This window comes from Drosophila yakuba, chromosome 2L (genome assembly GCF_016746365.2).
Source record: "Drosophila yakuba strain Tai18E2 chromosome 2L, Prin_Dyak_Tai18E2_2.1, whole genome shotgun sequence".
NCBI classification, from domain to species: Eukaryota; Metazoa; Arthropoda; class Insecta; order Diptera; family Drosophilidae; genus Drosophila; species Drosophila yakuba.
The window spans coordinates 12,010,240-12,034,320 of NC_052527.2; the positions used below are offsets into that span (position 1 = coordinate 12,010,240).

At 43.6% G+C, this 24,081-nt stretch overlaps 4 protein-coding genes and 1 non-coding gene across 7 annotated transcripts in view; 1 reads left to right on the forward strand and 4 right to left on the reverse strand.

Annotated features, from left to right (window-relative positions):
• Positions 1-15,870, forward strand: part of LOC6527835 (neurogenic protein mastermind) — a 68,861-nt gene extending 52,991 nt beyond the window's left edge. The window contains exons 3-14 of one of the 3 annotated variants that reach the window (XM_015198341.3): positions 2,373-3,045; positions 3,492-3,653; positions 7,810-8,617; positions 8,686-10,136; positions 10,244-10,417; positions 10,476-11,814; positions 11,929-12,114; positions 12,177-12,487; positions 12,590-12,833; positions 13,195-13,533; positions 14,331-14,666; positions 14,730-15,870. In XM_015198341.3, coding sequence (XP_015053827.1) covers positions 2,373-3,045; positions 3,492-3,653; positions 7,810-8,617; positions 8,686-10,136; positions 10,244-10,417; positions 10,476-11,814; positions 11,929-12,114; positions 12,177-12,487; positions 12,590-12,833; positions 13,195-13,533; positions 14,331-14,666; positions 14,730-14,761 — 6,055 coding nt within the window. In that variant the 3' untranslated portion in view covers positions 14,762-15,870. Of the gene's footprint in view, positions 1-2,372; positions 3,046-3,491; positions 3,654-7,809; positions 8,618-8,685; positions 10,137-10,243; positions 10,418-10,475; positions 11,815-11,928; positions 12,115-12,176; positions 12,488-12,553; positions 12,834-13,194; positions 13,534-14,330; positions 14,667-14,729 lie in introns of all 3 variants that reach the window. The other 2 variants (XM_002088872.4, XM_015198342.3) reach the window with 2 other exon arrangements.
• On the reverse strand, positions 4,968-5,041 carry Trnat-agu. The gene has a single exon. It is a non-coding gene; the product is annotated as a tRNA-Thr (tRNA).
• Positions 15,871-17,232: 1,362 nt separating the features above from the next.
• Positions 17,233-20,124, reverse strand: LOC6527837 (borealin). The gene is made up of 2 exons (XM_002088873.4): positions 19,809-20,124; positions 17,233-19,745 (listed from the first exon to the last, which is right to left on the reverse strand). Exons 1-2 carry the CDS (start codon positions 20,062-20,064, stop codon positions 19,345-19,347), a joined length of 657 nt encoding a protein of 218 aa, XP_002088909.1. The 5' UTR covers positions 20,065-20,124; the 3' UTR covers positions 17,233-19,344.
• Positions 20,125-20,624, reverse strand: LOC26535741. Its single transcript, XM_015199172.3, has 2 exons — positions 20,338-20,624; positions 20,125-20,273 (listed from the first exon to the last, which is right to left on the reverse strand). Exons 1-2 carry the CDS (start codon positions 20,622-20,624, stop codon positions 20,243-20,245), a joined length of 318 nt encoding a protein of 105 aa, XP_015054658.1. The 3' UTR covers positions 20,125-20,242.
• A 50-nt stretch (positions 20,625-20,674) lies between these two features.
• LOC6527838 (borealin) lies at positions 20,675-22,439 on the reverse strand. Its single transcript, XM_002088874.4, has 3 exons — positions 21,942-22,439; positions 21,106-21,508; positions 20,675-21,037 (listed from the first exon to the last, which is right to left on the reverse strand). Exons 1-3 carry the CDS (start codon positions 22,291-22,293, stop codon positions 20,839-20,841), a joined length of 954 nt encoding a protein of 317 aa, XP_002088910.2. The 5' UTR covers positions 22,294-22,439; the 3' UTR covers positions 20,675-20,838.
• Positions 22,440-24,081: the final 1,642 nt, after the last annotated feature.

A 24,081-nucleotide genomic window follows, 5' to 3' on the forward strand; every position in this document is an offset into this window, starting at 1 on the left:
TCGTATCACCACATAAAAATCTGTATTATCCCAGCCACTCAATTTCCCGATGATCAAACAAATGCCTTCCATTGTCGTTTTAAGGCACATTGTTTGTTTTCTTTTGGGGCGAAAGTATTGTCTCTTTTCTGTCTCTTTTGGCCACCCTCTCTCACACTTGGGGTTTTGCATATATTTGGCTGTTTGTCTATAAATACGATGTGTTTCCCTCAGCTCATGACGATAAAACGGCGAAAATAGCAAAACACACAGGCAGATTGAAAGCCCAAGCGGCAAAGTGCAAATTGATAAGCTCAACAACAGAAAAAAACCAAAAACAAAAAAAAAACACAAAAAAAGAGGAACTGAAAAAAGCAACGCAAACAGCGCGAATAAGTCAACTGACTTGCTGCATTAATTGTAATTTCATTAATTTCGCCACTCGCCTCTTTGCCACTTCGCTCCCTTCTGGCTGCCTTAATTAAGCGCGTCAATCATACGCCCTGTGTGGCAGGCGAGCGGCGGCGATAGAGCATTGGATGGGAATGTGCCTGATGTGCATGATTATGATCATAGCGGGCTGCCACATTTAAGTGTCGCCCTGTCAAAATAGCCAACAGCGAACAGAGGCAGCAACGCAGAGAATTCGCACAATTATGGCGCTCAGTCGTCGGGAGAAAGGGAACAGGGTATCTGGTAAGCGGTACGTCACTCAGTTTGGCACCCAGCGCACGGCACATCACAGCTCACTCACATTCGTTTATACCCTCGAACAGGTAGTTATCATTTTTGTAGATCAAGGAAAGGTTTAGTAATAACTTAAAAAATAAAATGGTAACATGCGTCCGCTTACCTTGAATATGAAATATGAATATGAATTAAAATATGCAAATATAAATTAAATTGTATACATTGAATTAAACAAAGTAATTAAATAAATGTATGAACACTGCTTGATTTTAGATTTTTATAAACATTTTCCAAACTTGTGGTTATATTTCAAGCAAGCCATGAAACATTAAAACAGTGTTGATTATTTTTAAGAAAATGTGCTTAAAGAATACATTTTAGCCGGATTCTTCTTAGTAACCATTGGCTACCGTAACTACCTAATTAAGCTTGTGTTTTCCCTATTTTTTCCTCTGCGTTCTCTGCGCTGATTACATCTCCCCATCATGTCCAGTTGCCTGTAATTATTTGGTTGCAGTTCTCAGCTCTGGCTCAGCTACCCAATCTCTGGGGTTCTCTTCATTATGCATATAATGTAATTAAAAAAGTGCAGGAATAAGAAGCAGTTACTGCACCGGGTGGTCCTCAATTTGGACTGAAGGTTTCACGCTCAACTGGTTGGGTGAGTCTCAGTGGCAAATGCGGTTCATAAAAAAAGGGAATACAGATACAACATAGTTCGCTGCAATCGGATTGATGAGTTTGCTTGTTTTTCGATTAAACATATTACGGCCAATTCATAGATTCATTTCCTGGCAGAACACAATTGGCAAACATGTAATTTATGCGCACTTTAAGCGAGTAAAGCAAACAATTAATCATTGGGCAGTTTTCAGAATGAAAACTGACATGAAAGAACCCAAATAAAAATGTGGAATGTGCGGTGGGGACACGACACCAGAGCAACAACAATGGCCATGATGACCAGTTCAAGTCCGGGTTCCAAACCAGCTGACAGCATTCATTTGGCTCACGTTGCGGTGGTAACCCAAAGGCCAACTTCCGTCACCGAAATACTTGCTAAAATTCCGGCTAACAAACGATCAAGTTCGTGCGGATAACAAGTAACACATCTCAATATCCTTTGAAGTGACAAGTGAATTCCACAGAAATATAATCATTTTCGGGGGAAAGCCAGTGGAATGCTAACCGTGCAAATAGTTGAGATTGCTAAGTGAAACCTCAACGTTAACAAGGATAAGTTGTTGGGAAAACTTTCCTGTAATAGAAATAATAATAAAATGTGATTTAAATGGAATATATTGTCGCTTAAATAAATATTACTTAATAAAACATATGCAAATTAATTTGACAATAAAAAGCAAGGTAATACAAATATATAGAAATAAAAACACAGGGGCATAGGAAATTTTACATTCTGATAAGAATACGAGGCCAGACCGCAATAACAATATCTATGACTAAAGAGAAGGACAAATGGTTGGCTCCTACATTTCTAAGTTACTCAAACTAACTTAATAATATAGACTGACTTGTAACCACAAAGTTAACCATAAAAGATAACACTGAAATATGTTTACGTAAAATATTTACCATAGTTTTAAAGCTAGCTATAAAGCAAGTTCTATCGCATGTATTTGAAATATTCTACTTATGCTGTTAATCAATTTTTGCTAATTTCAAATTTGGTCTCTTCTTTGCAGGCTTAGCCCAAGTGACTTACCAGATCATTGGGCCTCAGGTACATCAAATCCATCGACCTCGACCAGCAGCAGCAGCAGCAGCAGCAGCGGCAGTAGCATTAGTGCCAGCGGCAGCAACAACAACAAGTACAACAGCGGCAACATATCGGTCTGCAACCTGCCGCGCTCATCGCCGGCCGCTGCAACAGCAGCCGTTACACTATCGTCGACCGCCGGCGGCATTGGCAGCAACTTGTTGAGCGGCCTGCATCACGGACTGGCGCCCGGTACGCATCCACTGCAGCGCGCGACGGCAGCCAGCGGAGGCGGAGCTGGTGCTGGGGGCGTGGCAGGCGCCTCGACAGCAGCGGCACTTGCACTCCAGCAACATCAGCATCAGCACCAGCACCAGCAGCAGGCGCAACAACAGCAGCAGCAGCATCAACAGCAGACGCAGCAGCAGCAGCAATTGGCTTACCAGCATCAGCAACTGCAGCAGCAGATCATCTCGCAGCGTTCCATACAAAACAAGGCGGCGGCCACCGCTGCCGCACAAACGGCAAGTCTTGCTGCTGCCCTGCAGCGATCGGCTGCCATTATGAATGCGGTGGCATCGCCGATCTCAGCCAATTCTGCCAACTCAGCGACGTCCGGCCGAAAGATACGCCGCAAGACGGATTCAAAGGTCAATCTGGTGAGTTTCGGCCGGGGAAGTCCCTTCTAATGCAAGCCATTAGGTTTCTTTTATGATGAGAAAGCAATTTCAAACACCCTTTAAACCTATAAATAAACATGCAAATATTACGTATACGCCACGTTGACACACCAATGCTGGCTTTAATGAATGCTTTAGCTTAGTAATAGCAAATAACTTCGTTTAAAACATAATCTTCGATGGCTTGGCACAAAAATAACTTGCTAAAGGACGTATCAAATTATTTTTAGTAAATCAGTCAGCATTTTTCTAACCAAATTAACAAAAATTAGAGATGTTCATAAAAAGACTGATTATTAATATTTATGAAACATTATAAAGATAATATGCTGAAGTATGCAAAATTTGCCATAAACTATGCTTAATTGAGGGCTCAAACTTTTAAAATATTTCAAGTTTTATTAACAACTTTGTGCTCTTTGCAGCCCCAATCACAAATCAACAAATGCAACAATGAGAAGCGACGTCGCGAGGCGGAGAATGGCTATATCGAGCAGCTGTCGGAGATATTGACGCTGAACAAGCGTGGAGATATGACCTCAACGAAACCGGACAAGGCGGCTATACTAAACCAAGTGGTTCGAACGGTACGTAATCGAAATCGAAAATTGATTAATACATTTGTACATTTGTTTATACACTCCCCACGCATACAAGTTAATTACCGACAAGACCCCAATGCATAAGCTCATCAAACAAAACTAATAAGCCCGAAACGCGAAACGCGACCAACTGCAAGTAAAAGCAATACAAGTTGTTGTAACACCCTGGGAATGACTGACTTGGCGGACTTGGCCAGTCGATTCCACTGCTCTGTCCGGAATACCAAATGATCAATTACAGCGCAAAAACACAGCCCAGTGAAATTCCCCAATGTAATTTCCATGCAGTTTCCCCGCAGCTTCAGCTTCAGCTTCGTCTTCGTTCTTCTTCATATTTTTTGTACACAGAAAGTAAATGCTGATACTTTTACCCCATCCAAAATTCCTAAATAATTAACTATACCAGTTGTATAATGAAATGATCAGTCAGTCTATGATATATAGGATTTGTGTGATTTCGTTTTATACCTAAACACAAACTCTGTTCCAACTGGCTTGACTTTTCTCTCTGTGCAGCCAGAAACGCGTTCCAATTAAAAAGCAATTAAAAGCTCAGCCGAAAAAGAGCTTAAAAGAATTTCGCGAAAGCGAATAAGAGAGGTGCAGAAGCGGCGATGAAGAGTTGGCTGACGTAATTTGGCCCCAGCCGCAACACAATTTAATTAATATTTTTATTTAATTTACATAAATTTATTTATGTTTCAATGGGCCGACCCGACCCGACTTTATGTTGTTTTAGGCATTAATATTGTTGTTGCCGCACATCTTTTATTGGTTTCAGGTAGCCTAAGCACTTTATTATGCAAATCATTTTCGAGCCAAGCGCCACGCTTTGCCGAACATCCAAAAAACCGACAAAACCAAAACCGAAAAATTTAAAAGACACAAAAAAAAAAACGGGAAAAAGACACAAACCAACAAATGGCTTTTTAAATGAAACGCGGCGCACAGCCAACGCCAAAATACATAATTTTATTTTGTAATCCAGGCGGGCGAAAACGAAAACAAAACAACTCATCGGCCAGTGAAATGCAATTAAAGGGTACAACACAGCTCACACATGAGTTCCGCACATAATAAACAAATTGAATTAAACGCGTTCGTGTCATGTTGGTTTTTCCCTAATGAGAAAAGCCAACGAAGGGATCGAACGCAGACAATTTTTAGCGCTAATCCAATTGCTGGACCCCTCATGACATATTAATATTCACTTGGCCAAACACAACTCGATTAGCTGGCTAGCTGGTTGACATGAAAAAAAAATTGTGCTGCAAAAAGATACATTCCCAAGTGGAGGAAAGGCCCCGGCGAGATTCGAACTCACGATCTCCTGTTTACTAGACAGGCGCTTTAACCAACTAAGCCACGGCGCCACTTGCCTTCGCACGTTCTATAAATTCCTTTTGGTTCGAAAGCATCGCATCACCTTCACGTTATCAGCTGATTGGCTGATTAGGTTCGACGAGGTGAGGTGTGTGTGGGGTTTATTTTTAGCTACTTTGGTGGAAAATAGCAAGAATAAATGGCCACATTAACTTGGGAAATCGAGGTAGAAAATGCTACTAAGAAATCCTCCTAAAAAGGACTCAATTAATATGATCTTTAAGGATATTTGATTGATAAAAATAAGTATCTATGAAATTCTCGGAATTTTAGAAACTTTGTTTTTGATGAATGGTTTTATTGCCTTTCAACTCGTCGGTTTATAAGAACCCTAGATTGCATTTTCAATTCCAATAGACTTATAGCAATTATTATAAACTACTGAGAAGGATTTATAACTAGAACGCACTAATTAAAACATAGCTATGTATCTATGCATAGATTGGATGTTATTGAAAATAAGCCATTCGACTTTGAAACAATACAACATAGCTTCAAAAACTTAGGCTGTACAAAAATAGGGAAAATTGAAAAGCAGCCATAGATGATCAGCCGAATCAAAGATATATTATACATACTTCTTTTTTTAATTTATTAACGCCGGAACGCCTTTTTAACATACAATATTAACAAGAAAATGTAAACTATGCTGCCCTGAGGAGTATGCTATACAAAATCTGTAGACCTGATTAAAATCTAATAATATAATGTGCTAAAGTAGATTGATTAAGTCATTTGGTTGCCATTTCCTGCACGCCCTTAAGGCCTTGGAACCCAAAAGTTCTCAGAGACTGCCATTCGCCTCAATTAATATGTATCTGAGCTTTTTATCCCTCGATCGCAGAGATATGGGTGTTGACAAACCCCTTTTGCGTTGCACAGCTGCTTGGTTTTATCAAACGCTCGCATTTTACCTGATTTGATCATTTTGGCAGAGTCTATGGGTCACAGCGCGCCAAAAACGAAGCGCAAGACGTTTGTGCAAGCGAAGGGTGGGGTGGGGTGGGGAGGGGAGGGGTGGCAAGGAGATAAAGGCAGACACGTTTTGGACATTTTCACGACTGCACGCGCCCCAGGCTTTGTTGTTTTTGTTGTGTTTTTTTTTGCAACGGCTACCGTTGCTCTCATTGTTGTTGTTATTGCGATGTTTACTTAATCATTTGACTGATATTTTTCGGAGTGCCTTCACCCCGAAATTCGTGCTCGGGAGCAACTTTTCCTGGTCGAGCGCTTCTTCCCTTCCATTCCAAATTCCAAACAACAAAAGCTCGCTCTCCATTTTATATTTTTGGGAGATCAACGAACTGCTTTGAAATGCTTTTGCACCGATGACGTATCGCCTATTTGCAATTTCACATAGTTGCGATTGCGTTTCATTCTACATTGTTCTTAATTGTTGTTGCTGCCCCTTCGCCCCCGCCTCACACATACACCCGCACAAAACAGGTGCACAATGTGATAACACACACACACAGTCTCTCCTTGTGCAAGCCGGTAAACAAAACTGGAAAGAGAGAGTGCCAGAGAGCAAAGCTCCATTTTTTTTTGGCAAAGAGCGCGAAGAAGCTTCGTGTTGCCATTGTTGTTCGTTTTCGTTTTCGGTATCGTTGTGGTTGTTGGTGTTGTTGTCGTTGTGCGTTTTTTAACACAATTGCATTCAAAAAATGTGTGCTTAGTATTTCGGCAACTTTGTGACTGTGCGAACGTTCTGTGTTCTCCGCATTTTAAGTATTTCTCAGATTTTTCGTGAGTAATTTACGCTTTTTGGCCCAAATTGAAATTGAGTCACTCATTCGAAGCCTAGACGCTGATAAGACCCAACAAATATTAAACAAAAAACGCAAATAAGACGAGCCACGGCGAGAAACCAAAACAAAAGTGAAATGCCATTGACATTTGTCCATGCGAAGTTGAAGTTGACTGACCTTGAATTCCCATGTGTGTGAGAGCGAAACAGTTTCATGTGAGAGCAAGTGAGAGAATGTGGAGTCACTGGAAAGTGGGTGGCAGTGGGAGGCGTGCCGTGAAAATCCTGAGGAAACCGAAATCCTAACCATAACAATAATATTTGTATATGACGAGCGCTTTTCGCGTGTTTTTTTTTGCAAATGTCAATGACTTTATTTTCAAACGCGCGCGTAAAAATAACACAAACATAGAACCCTAACACACACACACACACACACACGCCTTCGATAAAATGCGGTTTATTGCACTTCCATTGTGTCAATACAATGATATTACACATATAATAATAATATTCGCGAGTATCCCTCCTTTCTGCCTTACTTACTACTACTCCACACAAAGTGTGCCGATCTTTGTGCTATAATTATTAATATGATTACTGGCTGTGTGTCATATTATGCATGAGTTTTTGCTCGCGATGCTTCCGCATCATTGCCAAATAAATAATGCCCGCGGTTTAAGTGTCGCCGATAAAGTGGGCGCGACATGAATGAAGTTTTTATATTCGGATATGTATCTCACAGATGCGATCTGGGCAGAAGATGTATCTTTATGAGGTCCGTCACAAAGTAGAATATAAGATGAATATTTACAGTCGGCAGGCATATTTCCATTGCAACCTTTTGATTTTGTCATCTGATCGAAGAGTTATCCTTTCTACATACATCTTCATTATACATACATATATACATTTTAAGGTGTAACAAGTACTTTTTATATATAGATTTATTCAACATATTTGCAATCATAAGTGTTATAAAGAACTTTTTCAATATCCTATTCCTTTCAGTATCGTGAGATTTGTGACAAGGGCCAAAATCGTGATATATCCTCAACGTCGACGAACAACAACAACTCCACGACAACGACCAACAACAACACGAATAGCAACAATAACAACAACACCAGCAAACCACAAGCAACCTCAACACGCTGCACCCGCTGCGCCACGGACAACTGCTCGATCCATCCGGTGCAACAGGGCGAGGTCTCGTCGACGGAACCACCACTCGCGGAGCCATCACTCCTGCTCGGCCAGGTGCCAGAGATATCGGCGTACTTTGAGGCACTCGAGCACTATATCAGCGGCGTCGGCTGGGTCCTGCTGCAGGTGAACGCCAACGGCATCATTGAGTCCTGCACGCAGAACATCCGCGACCTGATCGGCTATGAGAAGCAGGAGCTGTACCACCAGCCGCTCTACATGTACCTCTATTCGGGGGATCACGCCAAGCTAGAGCCGATCATCAACACCATGTACAACAATCCCAATGGCGGAAGTAACAACTCCGCCAATAATTCTGGCCCCGGCGGCACTTCTGCTGGCCCCTCGGCGGGCGTTTGGGGCGATCTCGAGGAGCTGAACAATGGCAATGCCTCACAGGGCTCCAATTCCAACGGAGCGAGCGGCTTGGGTGGAGCTGGTGGCGCTGCGGCGGGCAAGTCCAAGAGCAGCATCTCCACCAGGGTGCGCATGCTAGTCAAGGACACGCGCACGGCCACCCAAACATCGTCCAACTGCGAGGAGAAGCCACTGAGGCAGGCCGGCCATCAGGACAAGTACGAGGAGGTGGTCCTTATAGCGGCACCCGTCAAGGGTGAGTATTTAATACTTTAATAATTAAATGGATTGAAACCCTATTATATTAAACCATACTATTTTCAGACGATGCCGATGCCAGCAGCTCGGTGCTGTGCCTGATCACACGGCCGGAGGATGAGTCGCCCCTGGAGATCAACATTCAGCAGCACGTGCAGCAGCAGCCGATCGAGCAGATGACCTTCAAGCTGGACATCCACGGCAAAATACTCACCCTCGATCCCACGGCACTGCGGGAGCCGTTCAAGCAGCACCTGCAGACGTGGGTGGGCCGCCTGTGGCAGGATCTATGCCATCCGCACGACCTCTCCACCCTCAAGTCGCATCTGCGCGACATACAGGACTCGGCCAGCGCCAATTCGCCGGGTGCTGGAGCTGGCAGCAGTGTGGTATCGCGTCCGTTTCGTTTACGATTGGGAGCACCGGATGTATACGTGCATGTGAAGGCAAACTCGAGACTGTTCCTCAACCAGACGCCTGGCGAGGGCGACTTCATAATGTCCGTACAGACGCTGCTCAACTCGGAGAACGACATGAACAGCAGCAACACTGGAGCGGGCAGTGGCGGATTGGGCTTGGGCCAACTGTGCGCCATGGCACCGAGTCCCTCGCTTGCCAGCTCACTGCTCAGCAGCCTGTCCATGGATGGTCTGCACGGTGGAACCGGTTCCGGATCCTCCTCCTCGCCATCGGCCTCTGGCATGTTGCCCACCCATCTGCTGGGCGGACTGGTGGGCGGCGGTCAACAGGGCGGCGGTGGCAACAGCACACAGACAACAAGCGTGGGCGGACCCCTGATGAGTAGCGCCATTATCAACGGCACCGGACTGCAGCAGCAACAACAGCAGCAGCAGCGATCCGGCGCCAGCTCATCGGCCAGCTCGTCGGCAAATGCGCTGGTGAACGCGTTTACCGCTTCGCCAGCCGCTGCGGAGCACAGCTTCTACGGAAGCGATACCTTCGAATTCGACATTGCAGCACATTCCTCCTCATTCGAATTGGATCCCAGTGGCGGTGTGGGAGCCTGGACGGATTCGCGTCCCAATTCGCGAGCCTCGGTGGCCACGCCCGTTAGCACGCCGCGCCCTCCGTCTGGACACGGATTTAGTCCGGCTGTTTGCGCATCGCCGGCCACGCCGTATCAGCTATCCTCGCACTCCGCCGCCAGCCTGCCCTCGCCGCAATCGAACGCCAGTGCCGGCGGAGGCAACTACGGTGGCTTCAACTTCCACTCCTTCGAGGCGGGCGATGTGAAGCCCGAGAAGGATGTCCAGCAGCAGCAAAACCAGCAGCAGGCAAACAACAATAGCAGCAGCAGCAACCCACTATTGGGCGGCGGTTTGCCAAACGGCGTTGGTGGAATGTTGCTCTCCCAGCAGCAGCAACAACAGCAGCAGCAGACACCGCCGCAACAGCAGCAGCAGCAGCAACAGGAATCCTCGGAGCGATTGCGCCATTTGCTGACCAAGTCGCAGAGCATGGCCGGCGGTCTGGGAGGACTGGGCGACGATGAGAAGGTGAGTCCCATTGTAAGATTTAGGTCAATAGCATGAAGTTGGCTGAAACAGGTTTTGCACACAAAAATGTACGAATCTATACTAATGCAAGTATAATTATTTCGCAGTACTTCAAGACCGAGGGCAGCGAGGATGAGAAGCACGGCAGCGGTGGTTTCAAGATGGGTGGCCAGGCCGGAGGAATGGGATTGTTTGGACCCATGGGATCGATGGGGCGCGGTGTCGGCAACTCAAGTATGCTGCACAAGGCAGGCAACTCCCAGAACCCCATGCTGCTCAAGGTATGATTCTAACATTGCGAATAGGAACTTCCCTTTCTGAATATAGATTTACTTGCAGCTACTCAACGAGAAGTCCGAGGACGATGAGGGCAACGGATCGGGTGGTGGGCCAGGTTCAATAAACAACTCCCGGCAGAGCGAGCTGATGCGCCAGCTAAAGAATCCGGACGGTGGCAGCCACGGGATGCACCGTAACAGTGCCAGCGGCAACATGAGCACCGAGGATCTAAAGGCGATGCTCAAGATCCAAAGCGATCCATCGCTGAGCCGAAAGCGATCGCTAAACGAGCCCGACGACGATCCCTCTGCCAAACGGTCGGAGGACAAGCCCAGCAAACTGTGCACGCAGAACAAGATGTTGGCCAAGCTGCTGCAGAATCCGCCAAAGATACCCAAAGCACCCAATCCCGAGCAGCCGCTGCAAGTGAAGACGCTGCCGGACATCACCAGCTCCACGGTGAGCAGCACGCTGGCCGCTCCGGGTAACCTCATTAGCGCTGGCAGCACCGGACCCAAAGCGGCAGCCAATCGCAACCGAAAGCAGCAACAACAGCAGCAGCAGCAACAGCAACAGCAGCAACAACAGCAGCAGCAGCAACAGGTCGCCGGCATTCCTTCCCAGCAGCAGCAACAGCAGCCAAACGATGTCTACCTCAGTCAGCAGCAGCAACAGCAACTCCAGCCGCCGCAGCTGGCCTTCCAGCACCAGCAACTGGCGACCACAGCAACTACCTCAATTACCACAGCGGCCTCCACTTCGGCAGCAGCTGCGGCAGCGGCGGCCATTCTGGGCGAACGCGACTCGGAGCTGTCCAAGCTGCTGGACAGCGTAATGGAGTATTATCCAGATGATACACCCATCGTGACCAATGCCCCATCCGAGGCCTCGGCAATCAACGACATTCAAAAGTCGCTGATGCTGGACGTAGAGTCGGCGGCCTTTGGAAACGATCTAAACCAGCAGCTTATGATGAGCCAGCAGCAACAGCACCAGCAACAACAGCAGCAGCAACAACTGCTGGCGTTGCAGCTTGCCCAGCAGCAGCAGCAACAGCGACAGCAGCATCTGCAGCAGCCCCCTGCCTATCCGGGCATGCTCAACATGCAACAGCAGCAACACCAACAGCAGCAGCAACAGCAAAACCAGCAGCACATCATGCAGCGCCTGGAAGCCATGCGCAATCAGGGCAACCAGGGTTTCCAGCGACCGCCACCCATGTATCCCGCTCGCGGTCGTGGGCCCATGAATGCTGTGGCCACTCCGGGGGGCGTGGTGTTGCCTGCCCAGCAGCAGCTGCGCAACATGCGACAACAGCAGCAGTTGGCGGCGGCGCAGCAGAAGGAGCGTTTACTGCAGCAACAGCAGAAGCAGCAAATGCTCGTTCCCGAGAATGCCAGTGAGTATAAGGGAATGCTGTCTTTAGTTTTATGTTTGATTTGCCGACTTTTAAAAGAATTAGTGAGCCTGGTTTGAAATTGGATTATTAAGCATATTGTGTCTTTCCTTTTAGCTGGCATGAATGCGGGCTTGAACAACATTGGCTCGCTTCTCAACACGACGGTGGCCCCCAATGTGTCCCTGTCCCGCACGAACCTGCCCTCAGATGCCCAGCTCAGTCCAAACTTTGCTCAGACCCTGATGCAGCAGCAGCTCAGTCCCGGTCGCAGCGCGCCCTACAGCCCGCAGCCCAACCAAGGTATGCTGATGACTTTGTAAATGCAATAGCATTGATAACTGATGGTGAATTTGGATTTTCAGGCTATGCCCCTCAGTTTCCGCAACCTGGACAACGTCTCTCCCCGCAGCAGCAGCAGCAGCTTAGCCAGCAGCAACAGAACAATGTCCAGCAGCAACAGTTGGCCTACCAGCAGCAACAGGTCGGCGACGGCGGACGTTCCAACACTCCGTTTGGCTCAAACTCGGGAATGCAGTCGCCGGGCATGCAGAACAGTCCGCAGCAGTGGGGAGCTGGCGGCGGAGGAGGCGGTGGACCCGGCGGTCCACTGCCGTCTGGCAATGCCGGAAGAACACTGCAGCAACACAACCCGATGCTCATTGCACAGCTGCAGGTGAGTGTCTGAGTATTGAACCAGCCAATGCGGATCCATTAACACCTCTCCATGGCCGCGCTGCAGGGCGTGAGTCCGTACAATGCGCGTCAATACCAACAGAACCAGAGACGCGGCCTCAATTCCCCAGGAGCAGTCGGACCCGGTGGCAATCCGGCGACTCTGCAGCGGCAGAACTCGTTCCAGGGACAAGGCGGTGGCGGCGCCACAACGCCCGATGGTTCCGGCGTGGGTTTCGGCGGTCCACAGTCCCCCTACGGCAGCAATGTCAATGTTTTCCAGCAGCAACAGTTGCAGCGATTGCAGCGACAGGGCAGCGTGCCACAGGCCACCCAGCATCTGCCAGGTAAGGAATGGAACGGGACGCAATGCTGGATCCACCATTGAACTGAAAACTAGGCGTTTAGTTTCTTTATGGCGAGTAAAAGCGCATTTTAGGAGCAAGTAAGGGGGAGTACAATTAGGAAATCGAGATAAAAGTACCTATTACTGCCTTAAAGAACAAGTACGATAAACAAATGTAGTTGATATATCTCTTGTGATTTAAGCACCCCTTAATCCACATACTAAACATTAAACTACATACCTAGACAGCTTTACACACACTCACACATAACACACAACCACACACACACACACAGTTGATGACCTGAACTAGTTTTAATCAAAGCCAAACGAATCCAACCAAAACCGCTTAACCAAAACAGGCTCGCCACGCTTTGGCTCCTCACCGGGCAGCAGCAACAACACTGATAGTTCAGCTGCCGCCGGCAACCAGCAGCACCAACAGCAGCAGCAGCAGCAACAACAGCAGCAGCAGCAACATCAGCAGCAGCAGCAACAGCAGCAGCAGCAGCTGATGAACGGGCTGAGCATGTCGCCACATCCGCATCCGCACCCAGCGATGATGGGCGTGGGCGGCATGGGCAGCGGCGGTGGCAACGGCATCATTGGCCTTGGCGGCGGGGGCGGCAACTATGGGGCCACCCTTGGTGGCTACGGGCAGTCGCAGCAGGCGAATGATTTCTATGGTCGCGCCCAGACCGGTAAGCCTGTGTGCTCTTCTCTCACTCTCTGTCTCAAACTGAAACCATCATTTAAATATCTCACGCGATCGCTGTATAAATCACCCCGCCTTCAAATCTGTGTATATATACATATATATATATATTTATATATATTTATAATATGGCTGTATAATCCATTGCCACGCATCGTAAAGCAATCCAAATTTTGGGAGCATTCTGTATATACGTATCAAAAATGTACATTTAAGCTGGAAAACACACACGTATCAACACCCCTAACCCACACATATGCGACTATATCTTTGTATAACTCTGTACGATCATTGTAATTAACCCAATACCCCCGCCCGATAAGGCAAGTTGGTTGTGCTGTACATAATATCTAGCATACATAGTTGCAGGCGCTGCACCCCCACAAAAACATTTGGTGTACCCAAAGTTCCCCTACAATGTTTAGTCCTAAGAACACATTTCGCAAACCAAGACCAAGTTTTTTCTTTATCAAAAAAACAAATATTTTATAAAAACTCTAGATTATCAAAAGCAATTTTCAAATTGGTCACTGCTGTAGGAGTTTAGTGCGTTTGTCGGTAATCACCTAGCAAAATTATTCCCAAACCCAATTTTCAGTGTGCCTCAACCCTTGTGTTCTATGTTGTATTTCGTTGTGTATGTTTTGTGTTTATTTTATGTTTTATGTTTAGAATTGAGCCAAAACCAATGTGACTAAACCTTATTTTATATTGTGGCTTGGAGCCCAGTGTGCTGGGTCATAGATCCCTCATCACTCAAGTGATTCCCTTTCAATCTTTCAGCTGGCGGTGGTGGCGGCGTAGCCGGTGGCAGTGCCAACTCCGAGTTCGTCAAGCAGGAGCTGCGCGCGGTGGTCAGTGTGCGGGCCCAGCAGGCGGCTGCGGCAGCCACCGGAGGAGCTGGAGGCGGAGTAGGAGGAGGAGGCGTGGCTCAACGGGGCCAGACGCCGCAGAGTCCGTTGCAGCAGGGCTCGGTGATCGGGAGCGGCGGCGGTATCGTGGGCGGGGTCAACAGTACAAACACCATGGGCAACGTCACGCCCACGGGCAGCGGCAATGTCAGCAACTCCATGCTCAACACGCCGCCAGACCCAACGCTGAGCTTCAGCTTCGAGACGCGTAAGTACCAGCACATATATATGCATTTTACTTATAATTATAAAATTTGTTTTATTTGCACAGCGGACTTCTTCACCAGCAGCGCCACGAGGTGACCCTAAGGTGCCTAGTTCACACCCAAGGATCACGTACAACCAAAACTTCTCTTGCGCACGCATTTATGGCTCTAGATACGAAAAAACAATAGGAAATCAACGGATGAATGGCGAAGCATGTACATCTAATTACAAATATTAGCAGCACTATTTAAAAAATATATACCTAAATATATTTATTTTATAATACTAGCAAATATTAATTTTAAAAAACAAAATGGGAACCTCGTCTTAAAGAAATCGTGAAAACATAAATACCAGACACAAGCTCTATTTAAATATTTTCAAAATCGCATAATAACTTCAAGAGAAGATGCAAACAAGATATAAGGAATGCATATTTATTACGTTTAAAGATAAAGCCTAGTACTAAGAGCTATATATACAATAGACAAGAAAGCAGAAACAAAGCAAAAACATAAATAATTATGCGTTAAGTGCTGGCCGTTTCGAGGTGTTGTTAAATTGATATATGTATATTTAAAGAGAATTAACATTAATCTTGTATAACATTTGGTGAGGCGTTGGCAACGGCAGCAGTTGGCTAAGCTTTAGATATAACGACAAGCGATAATATAATGTATACAATTGGATGGGAATGCATGTAACATGTAACACACAAAAACACAAACTTGCTGTACATTTAAAAGTAGTGTTGAATTTTTTCAGTGTGATAATTTGTTGAATTTTATGTACTAAATGTTGCTAATTTGTTGCTGCAAAAGCATGAGGACCTCGACCTCCAAAGGCTTTGCTTTATGTATACCTTCTAAACCTTTTCAATCATTTTCCAAGATTTATTTTCAATTCACCAATCAGACCCAAAATCAGACCCTTTACTGTAAATATTTTCACTGAATAACTTTTCTAAGTTGAACCGCCTTTAATTTTAAATTGTAATTTAGTTAATGCTCGTTTAAATTTATTGTAATTATGTTTAAATACTTTTATATCAAAGCGAGAAAGCAAAGCGCGCAAAGCAAAATTGGCGTTGCAATTTCATGTGAAGGCTATTTTACAGGTTTTGTTTAAACTAATATGTAATTTTAACCATTTTTATATTACCTATTATCTATTACACATTAAATATACGAAATTGGCATGTATGATTCAAAACACTTTCAATTAACATTTTGCAAGCTAGAGCTAGGCAAAAACGTTTCACGTTTTCTATTATGTAATTTTTTATTGATTTTTGATTTTGTTTAAATCTTTAAGTCTATTAAGTTGGGTTCAATCGTTAAAAATATTATTTTAAAAAAGAAACGATACAAATGCTATACAAATATTATTGATATAAAATGTAGTTTATAATTTTATTAAAATACTGTTTAAACTGCAAAGCCCTAAATAAAAATTTATATACAATATTTTAAAAAAATTGCATGTTTTCTTTATTTATTAAAAGTCCTTATTTTTAACAAATTTTTACACTGAAATTGGGACTTGAAAACAACGACAACCAACACGAATAAATGGAATAAATAATAAAGGGAAACGGAAAACGGCGATATTAAAACTTGGGAAAATAGAAATACCTCTCGTTAAGTTCAAAAGCGTATGAAAAAATACAAATTTATAAAAAATATTAAACATAACCGAAAAATAATGAATATAATTTAAGACGACTATGGTAAATTGTAAATAGATTGCAAATGGTTCAGATAAAATTACTTCAACATCTATTAAAGAACAGATTTCTAGACGCTGCTAGCTAAATTATAATTGTCACACTTAAAGTTAGCTTAGAACGAGATTTTCTTTAAGAGGCTACATTTAATGCAATTAAATTAAAAATTATAAAACACAAAAATTCAAGGATGGTGGCCAATTTTCGGCCCCCGGCTCTCCCCATAGTTTTTATACTGACAAAACCTCAGACCAGGAAAGTATAAGTATGACAAATGAATATACACAAGTATACTGCATTTAGCATTATATATACACTATATTAATAGTTTTAATGCCAGTTATTCAGATATACCGATTCATAAATATATATATACGAGTATATATTTATACGGGGTAAGGATATAGCAAATTCACACACAGCAACACAAAAAGTACATATAAAGTGCATTAATGAATTTAAGCATTTAATGAAAATTAATTAATTTATAAGCATGAACAAATATTGGGTTTATTTCGAATATATATTTAAAATAAACAAATATTTACAAATGGTATAAACTTCATGGAGTATACTAGAAATAAACTAAGTACTACACATAAAGCTAACTAACCTAAATGCAAATAATATTTACGTGAGTGCAAAGCGGAGTTAGTTTTGATAAGCATACCTACTACCTACTACCTACTAATGTGCATATATGATTTCGTAAGTTGTTCTGTTATCACGCACGTTTAACCGATCCAGTTGGCCATACATTTTTGTACATACAAGCATCTTAGAATTTTATAAAAAAAATGTAATCTAGTTTTTTACCAGCTGTCGGTCTAAGCTTTTTTCGAATTACAGATACAAATTGGTTTCGCTGCACAAATTCGATGTAAAAGTTGATTTTACACTCCGAATCTGCCTAGCGGATGTCCCTAAGTGAAAAGTACTTATTTGTTCTGTACAGTATCAGTCATAATTGAATTTCATTTGTATGCAACCTAGTACCATAAAATTTGTACCAAATCACACACTGACGATTTAAGATATTAGCCGAGAATGGAGACGGAATGAGATTGAGAATGAGAATTACAAAACAAATAATGCAACGCCCTGTACCCGTGCATAAAGCCTACAAAGATTTGTTAAACTTGATATTACAAATAAAAAAAATACTATTTACTAAATACAAAATACAAAAGATGCCCTGAACCGCAATGAGTAGTGCCCAAACATAAGAATAACGAAATACAAACCTAATATATAAACTAGCATTTAACGGTTATAACGAATTCTAAAACAACAGCCTCAAAGAAAATAGTTTTTAAACAAAATAGCGAAAATAGCACAATTTTGTAAACCACAAAAACCAAAAAAAAAAACAAAAACGAGTAGAAATTTGTACGAACGCAAAAAACTTGTAGAACAGAACCGAGAGCAATATAACTACAAATTTCACGCAGATCACGCAGCACACTACTCAATATTTAAATTAACTTCTCTTCAGTCTATGCAAAATATAAAAACAATAGTGGAACAAGAATATCGGTTTGATGGAGGAAGGCATCGTTGATTGGCTGTGTTACCAAATGGAAAAAAAGTTGAAAGACCGAAGAACGTACGACGAAATAGGCCTAAACAATGTGCAAAATTTGGAACTGGAAAGCATTTTCAAAAGTAGCAAACGAGTTTGAAAACTCCGAGTTGGTCGGGTTTAGCGTAGTTAGAGGCTTAGGAATACCGAAACCGATATTTAATTACATAGGTTGGTTTTGCCACGTATATAGGAGTTTGGATTAATGCTGAATTTACGGAAGGGGATCAGATCTTTAAGAGCAGGCAACTTCAGTTCAAAATGTCACATATGCATCTAATTTTGTTCACTCATCAACGATTATTTAGCGCTTTGATGAACATATTATTGGTAATTTGCGTATGCTATAATATGCTATAATACGTGATTTGGAGGGAAGACTGTACTGATAAGAACGACAAATTGTTTCAAGATTATCATGAGCATTTTGATTAGATTATACTCGTTTATTGCTGGTTTTAAGTGCGACTGTTCATCGCACTACCCTTTTGTTTAATTTTATTGAAATCGTTTTACAAAAACCCTATCAAACCCTATCCATACAAACATACTGAATGTTACAAATCTGAGTGTTATGTTGTTGTCATCTGTCACTGTTTACACGTATCGATTGATTGTCCACATATATGTTGTCTTTGTCTCTAAAAACTCGTATTGAATAATTCATTAAAAACAAGCGTATTTTAAGTCTCTATATATGTACCTTTTGCTATGTATTGTATTTTTATGTATCTGTAACTATATAAACGCGTTCGACACGCCCCACTCCCACTCACATTCACACTCAAATGGAAAACCCGAAAACAAATGCTAAATTTAACACTATAAACACTAAAAATTAATGATAATTTTTAGTAACTAAATCTGTATATGTGTAAATGTAACGTTTGTCTAAGGATTCACGCAGTTGAAAGTGAAGATTAAAGGTTAGGAAACCAAATAAAGTTATAATTGAAATTTCATTTGATAGAAAACACAATACACTTTAATTTAACTAAGTACTTACAAGCATAATTGAGAATGTTCACCCACAGACACATATAACACACACACACATGCAACACAATAGAAAAATGTTTAAACAATTAAATTTAAAGTTAGTGGAGACGGAATTCTGTACGCTATGTTTGTACTTACAAATCGATATATATATATATATATATATATACATAAAATAATTAAATTTATTAATTAATTATACAACAAGAAGCAAGCAAAATGCAGCAAACAGCAACAAGAACAACAGACACGTTCACTTAATGTTTAACAACTGAACAAAAACATTGAAAATGAGAAAATGAAAAAGACTAAATAAAATATTAAAGAAGTAAGCGTAAAAGTACGTCATCTAGATCTTTCTTCCGATAGCCATTATGGTTTCGATTTGCCCAGCTTGTTGGCCATATCCACGATCAAGCCGAGATTGGCATTGAGAGTCTTCACCTGGTTGAGGGTGTTCTCGTCCAGCTGCATCAGTACCTCCCGCTTCACGCTGTTGATCTTGTGCGGCTTGACGGTGATCACGCCGCCCTTGGTGGGAATGTGCACGTCCGCATAGCGATCCGGTCGCATCTGGACGGCCAGCGGGCTGCCCGCCTTCGAGAGCACCATCTCTCCGGCGCGGGGCCATCGCACAAAGCTCATGGTGTCGCCTCCCACTGCCCTGTCCGCCGACTGTGCCTGCATCCTCGATGGCTGGGCATTCTGCGGAGTCCGAGTTCGACCACGTTGATGGCTGATGGACTGACTCCGAGTTGTTGGCGGCTTGGGAGCTGTGTAGTTGGAATTAGAAAAGTAACACTTATAACATTGGATTGCCATATTTAATATGTCACCTGGCCACTGATGTTCGGCGAAGGTTTTAATCCTGAGAGCCAAGAACTCTGACATCTTCATCTGCAGCAGCTTCTTCTCAGTCCTTCCACGTAACACCTTTATTTGGTTGTCCACCTCCTGCTTGTAGCGCTTGCCTATCTCATCGATCTTCTCTAGCGCCGAATCCATCTTGATCTCGGCCAGACGCACTTTCTCCTCGCGATCGGCCAACTGGCGCTGAGCCTGACGACGTGTTGAAATCTTGGTGCGAGCCATACTTCTCACGATCTAAATGTTCCTGTCAACTAATCACCCAAAGGTAACAAAGTCAAAGGGCTCTTTGGTAAATAAACGATTTAAAACTATATTTATATGAACTTGCGAAACTACATTTTAAACATTTAACAAAACAGAAACTTGCTACGTTCTGGAGGCTTGATAACTTAACGCGGCTTTAAGATTGGTTCTTTTGGATTTGGTTGTTGCTAATAAGTAAATTTAAGCTTAAAAAATTAATGAAGATTGAAAAATGCAGACCACAGCACTCACATTGTATTAAGGTTTTTAAAGGGAGCTTTTTTTGCCATATCCATTAAATTCGACCGTTCATCTGCAGCAATCGCCATACCCATAAAATCCGACCATTTCATCTGTAGCAATCGCACATCAGTTGTGGCTTGAATAACAGCCAATTGGTTGTCCACCTTCCGCTTGAACAATTTGACCATCTCATCGACTTTGTCCATTGAAGAACTTAATTGGATGCAAACTTTCTCCTCTCCTTCGATTCTCCGTCGTCTTGCTTGAAGGCGAGTGACAATCATTGAACGTTCCATTTTTTTGGTTAAGCATGTATTTAAAACATTACATTTAAAACGCCGTACACTTGGATATGAACATGTAATATTGAAACTTATGTAAATACGATAGATTTATATAAATGAAGGCAAAATACTTGAACTAAATGAGTAAAATGAAAACTGAACTTAAACAAAACGTACTAAAATATATGATATAGCATTATATCTAGAAAAGCGTTTGAAATGACATCTACTTGAACACCGCCTGGCTGGCCTTATTAACAATCATCTGCAAGTTCTCGTGCAGCGTTTTGATCTGGTTCAGGGTGTCCTCGTCCAGGTTCTCCAACAGATTTGACTCCACCTCGTCGGCCTCCAGTTTTTTGGGCCGCAAGCTAAGAACTCCGTTCCGTATGGGTATGTTCACATTGGCGAACTTGTCTGGCATTCTATTGTGTGGGTGGGTATGTATGGTTTTAACACCTTGGTATCGACACTATAGATGATGATAGCTTACACTTGAGCCACCATGGGGCTGCCGTACTTGGAGAGGGCCACCTCGCCGGGCTTCGGGTAGCGCAGGAACGCCATCGGCGGTGTGGTTGGCGATCCGGAGCGCATTTGTTTCTGCACCAGAGGAGTGCGATCGGCACTGAAGGCCTTCGTACGCGAGGCCATTGGTGTGCGCAACTTGCTGCGCGAATTGCGGCTGGAGTTGCTCGATATAGACGGCGGTTTGGCCGAGTGCAATATGTTCAGATCCCCGCAGGCGGAACGACTGCGGCGGGCACGACGGGCCCTCGCCGAATGCAGTGGTCCGGGAGTTCGCATCGCCTTCGTGGAGCGCAGCAGGGAGCCAGTGTGGGCGGCCAGTATGCTTCCGCCGCTGGCACCGATGCTGCTGTCCTCTGTAAGGTAGCCTAGATACAGTGACCGGCACAGGATGTGGACGTGGATGTGGGGTATGCATTTTGAGTGCATGGAAATGTGCGGTGCGGAGTTAGAAAGCAAAGTTGAGTTAGTCACATAGCCGTACACCAGTTAGATTCAAATCAAAAGTGAAAATGGCAACCAGAGGCATGATGGCTTCGGAGACCGAAGATTGAGTTACGTTGGACTAAAATAAGTTGCTTACACTTCTAGCACCTATTTGTGGTTATAATGAAGTACGCATGTAAAACAGAAACCTTAACTTAATCGGAAGAACCAAACGGATAACTTTGACATCTCCAAGAGACTGTATCATTTTCAAGGAGTTGCCTGCTTGCATGCTAAACCGGAATTCCTTTGGAATGCTGGTGATGCAATCCCTGCCAGGTAATGCCATATATAAGCCTTGTGGGGCGGACATACCTTCGTCATTGCGACTGCCGGTGGCGGAGGGGGCGTGGCCCTCGATGACGCTGCCACTCATGGACATGGAGGCGAGCAGCTGCGTCTGATCGCTGGCTTTGAAGTCGCTGAAGCGGTCCAGCTCCTCGAAGAGGCGCAGCACCTCGGGCATCTTGAGGTTGGCCAGCTCCTTCTGCACCTGGCCCAGCAGGGTCTTCACCTGGTGGTCCACGGCGGAGAGGAACTTCGTCTCCAGCGAATCGATGCTGATCAGGCGGGAATCCATTTTCAGCTCGTACAGGCGCACCTTCTCCTCGCGATTGGCCACCTCGCGGTTGCGTTTGGAGTTCTTTGGTATCTTGGTGCGCGGCATGCTGGCGGCGGCCTTTGGTTATTTGTCGTTTCTTGTTAAAACTGCTGGGCTCTTTGAAGGAGTAACTATTTTCGTAGCAAGCGTCGTCTTTTTCGATGTTTCTTGTTTGTCCGCTAAAATTCAAGCGTCATCGAACAGTGTTGCCAGATGGCTGCACACCGACCGGTCGACTTATCGAGCGATTTAAAATACTAAAAAGTATTATGAACGTGTGAATGTGAAACTGGTAACACTAATGCGCGGTAAATTCAATTATTTTAATTATAACTCTTGTCACACCAAAAGGAAAAATAGAATGATTTTTTATTTGTAGCTCAAAGAGCGCAAAACCGATTAGCTTAAGTTCTACTAACTTAAAAATCGATTTCCCTCTGGCTAGTTCTGCAACTAATTTTGCTCAACGAACTAGTTCCCTTTGTCGTAGAGATCAAATGGTCAATCGATTTTTAAAACTAAATGTTTTAAGTAGTTGTAAATAATATGCGTTTTGAGTTTAATAAAAATAAGATACATACCTAATATATATAATAATATATATCTAATTATCAAATGCTTACAACGATTTTATTTTAAACTCTTTTATGACCACTAGATTATTATTATTTAGGAAACTTACAGCAACCAAGTATGTGTGTATCTTGTCTAAATATAAAGAAGTAAATATTAATATACTAGAAAACAATTAATGTTCCTAAAGTGTACAATGATCTAAGTGGATTCTGCGTAGGTATCTGAAGTGAGTAGCCCCAAAAATGGGAGCCGCAATCCTATTAGTCCGCTTTCAAATCTCGCACTGGTCATAAATTGCGCTCTGCTCCACATTCTTGGATGTTTGCTATCTGTCTCTGCTAGTTGCACTTTGGCTGCCACAATGCCAGGATTCTAATAAGCGTGGGTGGCGATGGGTGTGCGAGTGGCCCACAAATCAAAACCATTTTTGTCACCATTTGGGTGGCTTCCTTGGGAGTGGCACTTGCCGCCCTCACTTCTGCACCGAACGTGAACACATCATGTGTAAGGCATTTGAAAATAGTACGCACCGCTTTTTCTGCACTTGATGGTTGGCTACAAACGAAAACCCATTTGAATATTTGAATGGGCCTGGTTATACCCGTTACTCGTAGAGTAAAAGGGTATACTAGATTCGTTGAAAAGTATGTAACAGGCAGAAGGAAGCGTTTCCGACCATATAAAGTATATATATTCTTGATCAGGATCAATAGCGGAGTCGATTTGGCCATGTCCGTCTGTCCGTCTGTCTGTCCGTATGAACGTCGAGATCTCAGGAACTACAAAAGCTAGAAAGTTGAGATTAGGCATACAGACTCCAGGGACATAGACGCAGCGCAAGTTTGTCGATTCATGTTGCCACGCCCACTCTAACGCCCACAAACCGCCCAAAACTGCCACGCCCACACTTTTGAAAAATGTTTTAATATTTTTTCATTTTTGTATTGGTCTTGAAAATTTCTATCGATTTGCAAAAAAACTTTTTGCCACGCCCACTCTAACGCCCACAAACCGCCCAAAGCTGCCACGCCCACACTTTTGAAAAATGTTTTGAAATTTTTTTTATTTTTGTATTAGTCTTGTAAATTTCTATCTATTCGCCAAAAAACTTTTGGCCACGCCCACAAACCGCCAAAAACTGTCCTTCGCACTTACACTAGCTGAGTAACGGGTATCAGATAGTCGGGGAACTCGACTATAGCGTTCTCTCTTGTTTTAAGTTTATGACGTATGTCTTGTACTCCAGGGGAAATATTACGATTTCCATTACTCAAGCCT